General features: G+C 50.0%; 1 protein-coding gene across 1 annotated transcript in view; it reads left to right on the top strand.

The window, feature by feature from the left end:
- LOC144109531 (uncharacterized) overlaps positions 1-10,685 on the top strand; it is a 53,996-nt gene extending 43,311 nt beyond the window's left edge. The window contains exons 19-22 of the mRNA XM_077642356.1: positions 26-274; positions 1,932-2,147; positions 2,254-2,297; positions 10,318-10,685. Coding sequence (XP_077498482.1) covers positions 26-274; positions 1,932-2,147; positions 2,254-2,297; positions 10,318-10,548 — 740 coding nt within the window. The 3' untranslated portion in view covers positions 10,549-10,685. The remainder of the gene's footprint in view (positions 1-25; positions 275-1,931; positions 2,148-2,253; positions 2,298-10,317) is intronic.
- Positions 10,686-11,796: the final 1,111 nt, after the last annotated feature.

Genomic DNA, 11,796 nt, shown 5'->3' on the forward strand with positions numbered 1-11,796 from the left:
CATGCCTGCTCGCTACCACACACAGACGTCAATTGCCCCGACGGACACAAGTGTCTGACTGACCAGACGTGCTGCCAGCTGAGCAGTGGTCACTACGGTTGCTGCCCGCTGCCGAAAGCCGTCTGCTGCGAAGACCACAAGAGCTGTTGTCCCGCTGGCTACGTCTGTCACGTCAGCACGCAGACGTGCCAGATCGGTGCCCAGTCTGTGCCCATGGTCCAAAAGGTTCCGGGATTCAAAGACGCCGCGCTGATCGGGCCATCGCAAAGAAATGGTACAGTTGTTTTGAAAAAATTGGTTCATGGGGAAAGAAGAAGGCGCAGTATCTGTGTCACATCTCGGCGGACACCTGAACCGCGCCATAAGAGAAGGGATCAAGGAGGGAGTAGGAGAAGAAATGAAGAAAGAAGTGCAGTAGTGGAGGGTTCTGGAATAATTTCGACCACCTGGGGATCTTTAACGTGCACTGACATCACACAGCACACGGGCGCCTTAGCGTTCCGCCTCCATCGAAACGGCGCCGCCGCGGTCGGGTTCGAACCCGGGTACTCCGGATCAGTAGTCGAGCGCCCTAACCACTGAGCCACCACGGAAGGTTAACTTAAAATTGGTTTTTGGGGAAAGGAAATGGCGCAGTATCTTCCTCACATCTCAGCGGACACCTGAAGCGCGCCGTAAGGGAAGGGATAAAGGAGGGAGTGAAATTGCCGTAGTGGATGGCTCCGGAATAATTTCGACCGCCTGGGGATCTTTAACGTGCACTGATATCGCACAGCACACGGGCACCTTTTGCATACAGTCACAATTTGAGTACTGCCAGCGCCACTGAACTGTATGTAAGCTCAAGGGAAGCCTTAATGCTAGTATGTAATCTGTTTAGTTTACCAAAAAACAACCTTATACTGTCCTTATCCTTGTATTGCCCTTATTCTGTCCTTGTACTGTCCAAATAGTTTGGGAGCCACGCGGAAATTCATTCCTGTGCATATCGATTTTGAAATGGCCTCAGTTAAGACGATTTCTGCGGGCAACACTGCGTTTGCGACGTCAGAAACATTAATCGCACATTACCCTATCCACCGCGTGAACAACAAATTCTGAGGCTTCTATCAAGTCGTCTTAGGCATTTCATAAACTCAGTCGTCATTTCCGCTATTTCAGCCATTCAACATGCGTATGCAAGTGTGTTTTTTTCCTGGCCCTGGCCTTGGCCACGAGCCGAGTTTAGGATTCGGTTTGCAGCTTTCGCTGTTTTAAGGCAGTTTTACTTGGTATGCTTAGAAATGGTTTCTTGTGCCGGAGGTAGGGGACTGCAGGTAATCTGATGCGATTATTAACTGAAAAAACTGTAGGGGGCATTTCAGCTGCGCCTTCTGTCTATGACGCTTTAGCTAATGGGTTAATGCTGATATAATATGCAGAATCGGGAATTCTGTACTTAAGGTTCATAGATCGCTGGGAGTCATCATGCCACTCCAGGCGAAGTGGTGCGGCGGTTAAGCGATGCGCCACTGCCGTGCGATGGGAGGTTCTGCCACCGGTGGGGCTTGCGCGACCCATTTGCTCTTCCGAGCAACCTCTTGCTACCAATTATTAATTTAACTGCCACCTGCCGCGGTGGTCAGTTTGCTCACAATCTGGCTGGCAGGTTGTGATGACGCCACAATGATACGTGAGACCTAGGTGGTCCACCCGCCTCCTATTCGCTGGGGATCTTTCATTGATTTCTCGCTCACGGTCAGTGACGCCGGCGGCGGATTTTCTTCGACACGAGTTAATAATAATAACAATAATTGGTTTTTTGGGGAAAGGAAATGGCACAGTATCTGTCTCATATATCGTTGGACACCTGAACCGCGCCCTTAAACGCTGTCGTGTCGCAAAGACCCCTGGAGTTGCCCTTCGAGCGAAACCCGCCACCCTTTCGGCAGACCTCTCGGTGGTGTGCCCGGACGGCAGCGAGTGCGACAACGACCAGACCTGCTGTGAGCTGAAGGACGGCACCTACGGCTGCTGCATCTACAACCAGGCCGTGTGCTGCGACGACAAGGAACACTGCTGCCCGCAGGGATACACCTGCGACACGGCTGCCGGCAAGTGCCTGAGCGGGAACCGGGTGGCGCCGGCGCTGCTCAAGGTTCAGTCTCGCCGAAGGGAGCCCACCCCGAGAATCCCGGAACCGAGTAAGGCAGCTGCTGTTGCGCGGTGGAAATTGAGCAAGTTGGTTGCAGGGTGGACCACGCTTGCTTAGAGGGAACGTTTCAGCGCCTGGTTTTCGGCTAGTTTCAGATGAGGACGCCTCTCCCGTAGACAGCGTTGCCCACGCAGTGACAGCGCCCACCCGAAGAAAAATGGTCTACAGACTATAGACTTCTTATAGACTCTATTGCTTTCCTATAGATATTTCTCTTTTCTATTCATAGTCTAAAGACTGTCTATAGACTTCTTATAAACTCTATTGCTTTCCTATAGATATTTCTCTTTTCTATTCATAGTCTAAAGACTGTCTATAGGCTTCTTATAGACTCTGTTGCTTTCCTATAGATATTTCACTTTTCTATTCATAGTCTATAGACTGTCTATGGACTTTCTATAGACAAAAGTCTACTAAAAGTATTCTGCCATAAATCTATAGATTGTCTTAGACTGTCTATAGGATTTGTATTGCCTATAGACTGTTCTCTACAGTTTGTCTATAGAGTGTCTACAGACTTTAAAGACAGAAGTCCGTGGACAGTCTATAGACTGACTAAATTTTTTTTTGTAAGGGCAGGCAGCGTGACAATGCGCTAGCAGCTGGATGCGCCCGCATGTGGCGCAGCTGGATCCACAAAACCACGTGATCTAGTGTCCCCGCTAAGCGGGATTCGTCCTGTATCCACCGGATGTTTCACGCTTAGATGGAACACGTCAGGGCGTGGCCGCGCTGTTGGGAGCGCCAGTGCGTCAAACACGACCGCGCATCGAAGCAAAATGGCGCTGGCGCGCAGGGACCTGGTTAGTGGGGCTTTGCGTCATCTACCACGTTGCCTCCCAGTGCGGTTATGAACGACACACTGGTGCTCCGAAGTGCCCAGCCACGCCCTGCCGTGGGCCCTCCTAGAAACAACCTGCACATATATAGATGGGGCGAACGTAAATGTTCAGGACAGGACAGGAACGAATGTACGGGGACACCGCTGACTATCACTGGCTTTAATGTAATTGTAAATGGGCAAATGGAGTGTCGTAGGTTGGGAGAAAAAGTACGCAAAACTTCGACGACCACGTTAAGCATACCATAAGGTAGCCCATTTCTCGCTTTCATTTCAATGCGGGGAAGCTGTTTAACATTTTTTTTTGTTTCTTTGTCACGGCTTTAGAAATGGCACCAGAGCACACTGAAGGGACAGCAGTTTCATCGCCCGTTCGTTCTCGTGCTATTCCAAACAGTTACGCTAAGCTTATCAATCTAGCCGACGGCTTCTCGCTGGCGGGGGCAATCATTTACGATGACTGTTAGTACATCAGTTCCATACCGAGCAATGGCTAAACGTCGCGTTGCTGCGAAACCTGAGAACGCGTATTTATTAACGATGACGGCTTACTTCGATAACAACTAAATCGCCGCGAAAACGTGTAACCCGCTCTGAGCTGCGAAGCTATTGCAATTTTTTTTTCGGCCCTTCATGCAGCTGCTAGCATGCGCCTGGAATTATGTGCCTGCAGATATTTCGAGTAAGTGTGAATGAGAGCGTTACCGTGTTTATACAGAACACCTATAGGGGTCGATGCAACGCCATCCATATCTGCGAAAAAATCGAATTTTCGACGCGCATTTTGACGCTTTCGACTGCAGCCAGCCTACTCGAGTGCTTGTCCGAAAGTGTATAGGTATATGCAAATAACGTCAGACGGTGTAGTATAATTTCCATGTTACGCGCACTAATTCCATCAGCATATTTGTCGCCTGTGGGGCACTGCCTTCTGCTGATGCGTTATGGTTCTGAACGCTGCGGTCGCAATTTTTTTTTTCCGGTGCGGGATATCTAGACCATTTGCCTGGTCGAAGTATTTTATGCCTCTGAAGTCGCGTCCAGGAGCAAAGATGGAAATATGCGACCATTGTGTACAACATGCGTCACACTTAGAGGGAACACGAGAAATGGTAAAATAGGCTTCACCGCGAAACGAAAAAATGAGGGCAGACAGCTCGAGAGGAGGAGTCTGAAGCCGCGCTCCATGCTTCGCGGTGAAACCTATTGTTCTTTGTGTTAACAGTCGGTTTTACCTTTTCTCATGTTCCCTCTAAGTCTGACACATACTGTATAGATTACCTCGAAAGAAATATAGTGGATCCCTGAAGTTCAGATACGTGCCTTCGGGATTGTATGCTCGAGGTTGCCTTGGCAAAAACCGTCCCGCTGTGGGAACTTATCGCGCTTTCGGTGCGCTAGCTAGTCGAATCTTGTCACCTTTAGCCACCGCGGTGGCTGAGTGGTTATGGCGCTCGGCTGCTGGCCCGAAAGACGCGGGTTCGATCCCGGCCGCGGCAGTCGAATTTCGATGGAGGCGAAATTCTAGAGGCCCTTGTGCTGTGCGATGTCAGTGCACGTTAAAGAACCCCAGGTGGTCGAAATTTCCGGAGCCCTTCACTACGGCGTCCCTCATAGCCTGAGTCGCTTTGGGACGTTAAACCCTGACAAACCATAAACCATAAATCTTGTCACCATTGAGTGATATATGACACCTATTCAGAAGCAGGCAGCAAGGCTTGAAACAATAACTGTGAGGCATCGAGCACACCCAAAAAGTCGGTTATAGAGAGGCGCTCATCACACAAGTCATCATCCGCTGATGGACCAAATGGCTGGTCACTATGGGTCACTGGGCACAAATTGAAGTCATGTATCGATAGTTTACCACCTTCTATGACAATAAAGATGGTGTGCTGATTATGGACATCACGCGCGCACGACCTGCACATATGTTATTGTGTGAATAGAATACTATAGTACCTCTCTCCCCCTATCTTTTCTGGCTGTCCCCTCACCTCTTTCATTTCTCCAGTCTGCCTATCCGTCTATTTCCGCTGCCCCAGCTTAGGTGCTTCCCTTAGCGATAGCAGATACCGGGGCTAGCAAAAATCGTTTCCTTCATTTTTATTATTATTTTAAATAAACTACTACTACTACTACTACTACTACTACTACTACTACTACTACTACTACTACTACTACTACTACTACTACTACTGGAAATGGGGCTTTTGTAAGCTATACAAAAAAAATAGCTGTCGCCACCACCGGCCGTTCTGACAAGCACACTGCGGTGACCGATTTTTTCGCAAGGATCTCCGAGTCTCGGCTCCACCGCCGACCATTTTTTCCGAAAGTTGTCCATCCGGTTTTTCAAGTCTTAACGTCAAGAGCGTGAAATTCTAGAGCCTTAGCTCCTAGCTCGTTCCTCATTTTCTCGCCGTCAGCGTCGGCGCCGTCCGCAGCGGCGCAGACCTTGGCAGCGCGCCAAGAAGCTGCTGCTCCAGTACGCACGCACACGTTAAGTTTAAAACCCAAATTTCTTACCAATAAACGCGTCTGTCGCTTCTGACAGGAAGGCGTACAATGTTTTTTGAAACATAATTGGTGTCTTGGTGGAAAGGAAATGGCGCAGTATCTGTCTCATATATCGTTGGACACCTGAACCGCGCCGTAAGGGAAGGGATAAAGGAGGGAGTGAAAGAAGAGAGGAGCAAATAGGTCCGTAGTGGAGGGCTCCGGAATAATTTCGACCACCTGGGGATCTTTAACGTGCACTGACATCGCACAGCACACGGGCGCCTTAGCGTTTTTCCTCCATAAAAACGCAGCCGCCGCGGTCGGGTTCGAACCCGGGAACTCCGGATCAGTAGTCGAGCGCCCTAACCACTGGGCCACATCGTATCAAAAATTGGTTTGAGGAAAAGCAAATGCGCAGTAATTGTCTCAAATTTCGGTGGGCACCCGATCCGCGCCGTGCGGGAAGTGATAAAAGAGAGAATGAAAGAAGAAATAAAGAGGTGCCGTAGTGGAGGGCTCCGGAAAAATTAGCTGCGGTTTAACTACTGGTGAACCTGGTTAGAGAGCGAAAGCTGTGGTGTGTCGGGCAATTAGACGTGGCTCAACGTCTGTAACGTTGAGTGCGTTCCGCAACACTGGATAGGCAGCTTTCTCCCCACGGGGGGGGGGGGGGGGGCAATTAATTTAATGGTTCATCGGGAGAGGTTTGTCAGCCAATGAACACTGCGGACTATTCTACCGCCCTCTGCCGGCGAATCGAAAGGTCAAAGGTGAAGTGGGCGACACCATGGTGTACCACATATGGTAAGGCCTATAGCCACACTTGACCCCTGGCTCACTTGAAGATCAACCGGCAAAGCACGGTGAAATCGGCTTTACCTAGCCTAGTGAAGCTTTCGCTTCAATAATTTGGACCGTCTGGGGATGTTTAACGTTAAGAATAAAATCTGTATAGAATTGCATTCATAGTCCCTTAAAAGACATCGGTGAACAGTGAGAGCATCTCAGTGAGATCCCAGCAAGAACGCCGCCTTTCCGTGCACGCATGCCTCAGAAGCGGCCGCAGCAGCGCAAGAAGGACCTCCGTCGTCTTCAATCGTGTGTCCGGGCGGGAAGACCACATGCCCCAACAGTGCCAAGTGCTGCCTGTGGTACGACAAGTTCGACTGGTTCTGCTGCCCGTACGCGAACGGCACCTGCTGCAGCGACGGCACCTTCTGCTGCAAGGCCGGCTTTTACTGTTTCGTGCCCACGCAGAGTTGTATTCCGTACGGTCAGCGTGCGCCCACACTTGAGCTCCTGGACTTGAAGTCTGCCGGCTATTACCCCGGGGGACGGTCGCGCGTGTAAGTCCTGACACAGATTGCGCCGCGTCGCTATGCGCATGCGCCGTTTGTAGCCTTTTAATGCCATCCACTGAATGCCCATTTAGTTAAGCAGGTGGTAGGAGGACCTATTTAGGGCGACAGGATAACTGATAGAGTACTAAGGGCAGACAGCTGGGCTAGTTGGTTGGTTGCATTATTATGGCTCGGGAGGTGGTGGGTTCGACTCCCGCTGCCGGCCTGGTGCTCGGCTTACTAGGGTTACATGGCTTGACAAAGGAGCCTGCGCCTCCAAATTTCGTCCTTGTGGGCTTGCAGAGGAGATACGAAGAACGCCACCCGGCGTTAGTGTTGTCTTTCCCCTTCGCCCTTGTCTCTTGCGCTGGTACCATGTTCCATAATAGCAGATAGAGCGGTGGTCGCATTCTAACGGCAACGAGACATATTTCGCCGCAAAGGCGGCAGCGCGACTTCAGACGATCGAGGACCTATTTGCCAGGTGAGGGAGAGGCACTGTACTCAGCGCCTCTTCCCCCTCCCCACTCTTTCTGGCCATATGGTGCTGGGATCTAGGAGTGTCTTTACAGGAGAGTGGGCACTGGCCTTAAGGGCCAGCTCCTTACAACTTGTAGGAGAGGTCCCTAGTCCAGGACCCCTGTGGCTTCTGCGGCAGCTCGGGCCCTAGTGACGAGGGCTCTTTGGCTCTCTAACGTATATAGAGCAGCCGAGCAGGATACCCTTACAAAAATTTATTTAGACAGTCGATAGACTTTCTATAGACTTCTGTCTATAAAGTCTATAGACTCTCTGTAGACAAACCCTAGAGGCCAGGCTATATGCAATAAAAATCTCATAGACAGTCTATAGACAATCTATATATTTATGGCCATATACTTTTAGTAGACATTTGTCTATAGACAGCGTATAGACTATGAATAGACAAAAATAAATATCTATAGGAAGGCAATAGAGTCTATGAGAAGTATATAGACTGTCTATAGACCATTTTTGTAAGGGTAGCCTCCAAGCTACCTCGGGTAGGTGAGGAGAAAGGGGTAAGCAGGGTTAGAGGGGCATGCCCACACCATGCGGTACACGTCCCAGAACGCGCGCCCACAATGCGGGCACTCCCCGTTAAAAGCCGGATTAATATTCTGCAGCACTGCCGGGCACAGTACCGTATATAAGCGAAGGAGCCAATACTCCTCGCTTTTGGTTAGCCCTTTCGCAAAGGGATGAAAGCGCTGACGCTGATTTTGGCAAGGGCTCCTTGCCAAAGGGTGTGTATCTGTTGCTAAAGCCGTCAGTTACTACAAAAAATTGGCTTTGAAAATTGTTTTTTGAAGAAAGGAAATGATGCAGTAGCTGTCTCGGTGTACACCCGAACCGCGCTATAAGCGAAGGGATAAAGAAGGGAGTGAAAGAAGAAAGGAAGAAAGAGGTGCCGTAGTGGAGGGCTCCGGAATACTTTCGACCACCTGGGGATCTTTAACGTGCACTGACATCGCATAGCACAAGGGCGCCTTTTGCGTTTCGGCTCCATCGAAACGCGGCCGCCGCGGCCGGGTTCGAACCCGGGAACTCCGGCTCAGTAGCCAAGCGCCCTAACCACTGAGCCACCGCGGCGGGTCGTCGGTTACTGCGACGCGCGTCTGTTCTCAACCTTTGCCCTAGCATCTTTTTCTACTTTCTGTCTGCACCTAGCCGGATTGTGGCTCAGCTCCAGCCAGTGGACAGCCCCACGCACTTTACTTTTAATTTTCCTTCAGTCGAAGCAACAACACCAACATATTACCGGCCGGCTCCATGCGCTGTAAGGAGGGTCAACTGGTGCTAACAGTGTAGTTTAATGAAAAAAAAGTCCCCACCAGTATTGCCGCTGTCATCGGGGCCCTTTTTTACGACACTGGCGTCATGCGACAAAGTGCACTTATGCAGCTGGAAAATATCGAACTGTGCCAACGTTATCGAGGCCAAACGACATAGGCGAGAATATTAGCACAGCGTGCCACCGAAGTTATCGCTGACATTCGCTGTAGTGGTGTTATCTATCCTGTTAATTCTTTAGGGGAGTTTCGTTGAGGCGCTCTTCGTATGTGAGACATGGCTTTTTTTCCCCTTTATTTGTTTCTTAGAACAAGTCTAAGCTGTTTAGGGGATTCCATCAGCCGCGGATTCACTCATGGTCTGTGACGCAGGTTCTCGGCGCGCCTGATAGGTGTCCCTATGTGCAATACGGGTTCGCGACGCACCCGAAAGATAGCGCTAGCGTTGCTCGGGGAGGAGTTTTCGCGTGGGTTACTTAACGAGCTCCTTCACACACACCTTGTCATGGGCGAGAGAGAGAGAGAATAAACGTTATTGAAAAAGGTGGTACCGGCGGCCTCTTCAACACGAAAGAAGGTATGGCGTTGTGGAAGCTAGGGAAAAGCTTACACAGCGATGGAGTAGATGGCGCTGGTGCTACAACGGTGCAACTTCTTAATATCCATCACACGCATAACAAAGCTCCGGCCGAGTTTCGCACTTAACGCAGCATAGAGTAAGCCCTGCGTTATTAATGCGGAAGCATTACATGCCTCATGCGAAGGGAAATGCGCCACCGGAAGTTGTCCGCAGAATGTGTCCACAAAATCTGTGCACAGGAAGTGTTACCCCTCACGTGACCTTATTCGAAAAAATATCTCCGGCACTGGGGATTGAACCAATGCCCTCTGCGTGCAAGACAGGCACGCAACGCATATGCCACAAAGGGTCTTCTTTTTTAGTTGACTCATGCGTATTAGAAAGGCACGAAGTGAACGCGTTGTGGTGTGTACGACGGTAAAGTGTGTTGGGGATGTGTACTGATACTAGACACCGGTGACTTGCAAAAAAATTGCTGACATCATCCAAGGGTCACGTGATAAGTGTCACGTGAGAACGCTGACCTGCAAAAAAAAATTGCGGTGGTTTAGCTCCGGTTAAATCTGGAGCGACGCGATAGCTACAGCTGGCCGAGTGGAACTCGCTCAGTTGAATTGCAAAGTCCGTCTGTCGCCGCTCCGTTTCGCTGGGCGCTTTCTTTAGCTTCGTCCCACTTGACACGGCGCATGCGCACAGCTGTGGCAGCTCGGTTTCGCCGGAGCGCCGCGCCGCCGGCAGCAGCAACTGCTCCGCACCACGTGGCTGGTCACGTGACCAACCAGGTGACGAACCACGTGATCAGCCACGGCTCCGCGCCGCCGGCAGCTGCTCCGCACCACGCGACAGCGCAGCCACAGGGTGGTGGCACCGCCACGGCGCTGCCACGCTGAAGGCTCGAAATGCTACCGTAATGTAGCCATCGCTACAAAACAGTTGTTAACGTTCAAACGCAAATGCTTTCGCATTTCTACAATGCAGAAGATTGCAGTGCTGTCCAAGTTTGTTTGTTTTTTTCACCTTGTATGCTTGGTGTGTTCTTCGCAGCGGAGAACAAGATGTGTCCCGACGAGAGCTCCTGTCCGGAGAAAATGACGTGCTGCAAGTCTAACAACAGCACCTACGTGTGCTGTCCGTTCAGCGAAGCCACCTGCTGCAAGGACGCCGAGCACTGTTGCCCCAAGGGTTTCCGGTGCGACGAGGTGCACCGCACATGTGTGCGCGAGCTCCACCCAGACGAAGGGCCCGAGTCGAAAAAGTTCCTGACCGTCCTGCGGCCGTAGGATGCGCGCCGTCTTGTGTAGTTTTTTGAGACACGGACACAGATTGAGCGACCGAGCTTAGGTCGCTAAGAAACGAACTGAGTCTGCGCGCAGTCTCTGTCAACGGAAGTTCGAGAAGAGCAGATGTTTGAAATAACCAAAGGTAATTAACCGTTACGTGTTCCTCCCGTTTATTTCATTTTTAATAAAGAGTTTTTCGTATGCGTGTCTTGTCACTGAAGCCTGTTGCACAGCACAAGAAGAAACCAGGAAGATGGAGGACAAAAAGAAATAGGTGAACAAGGGTTTGTGATGCCTGCGTCCTGGTGCAACTCATTTTTGGAAATGTGGCGGAGTGCTTGAAGGTTGCTTCACTCCCGCCACCGGTTGGCCCGGTATTACACTGCCTCCGGGATCGGCCTTGTCTTTAGCGCGTCTTTGCTATCCTGTCTTTCTATCCCATCTTTCAACTCTCCTACTATCTGCACGTCGTAGCGATTGTGGCTCGGCTTGAGCCAGTGGGCAGGCCTGTGCACTTGCCTTTTATTTATTCCTGGCAACAACAGACAGACAGCATGATGTCAGCGGAACCGCCTTTGGTGCTCTAGACTGCCGTGCAGTTCATGAATGGGACCAACATAGCTATACAGGGTGTTTCACTTAAGACTTTATACAAGTTTTAAAAATAGTCTTTTTTTTTAAGTTAGAAGAGCGCTTTTTTCAGCATAGCATTGTCAGCTGTGTAGTACACCAGAATGCGTCCAGAAAGTGCTACCTATCGGGCTGGTTAAATAATCAATGGTTAACTTTTTCAACTTTTAGTGTTAAGGCCGCTTATTTATTGAGAGGCGCGTAGCCCACCATAATGAATATTCATATCAGTTTTTGTAATTTCGAAAACGCGGCTACCCTCACCGTTGTGTCAAAACTAATTTTTGCTATTTCGACGAGTTACGTTCACTGGAGAGGTTGCTTTGCCCGCAAGCTCCTCGAAAATGCACGTATTTTGGCGCGACGTAGCCAAAATTTCTTGGGCCAAAGATCCGAAGGCAACAGCTTTTTCGAAATTCTAAAAACTTTTATGAATATTACTTACGGGGCTACACACTTCTCAATAATTAAGGTTCTTAACAGTAATAGTTAGAAAAGTAACTGTTCAGTATTAGTTAACCAGCTTGCTAGATAGCACGTCTCAGCTGTATTCTGATGTACTACGCAGCAGACACTGATATGCCGAAAAAAGCTCTCTTCTAATTCAAAAAGCCTATT

This window comes from Amblyomma americanum, chromosome 11 (assembly GCF_052857255.1).
Source record: "Amblyomma americanum isolate KBUSLIRL-KWMA chromosome 11, ASM5285725v1, whole genome shotgun sequence".
In the NCBI taxonomy this organism is placed as follows: Eukaryota; Metazoa; Arthropoda; class Arachnida; order Ixodida; family Ixodidae; genus Amblyomma; species Amblyomma americanum.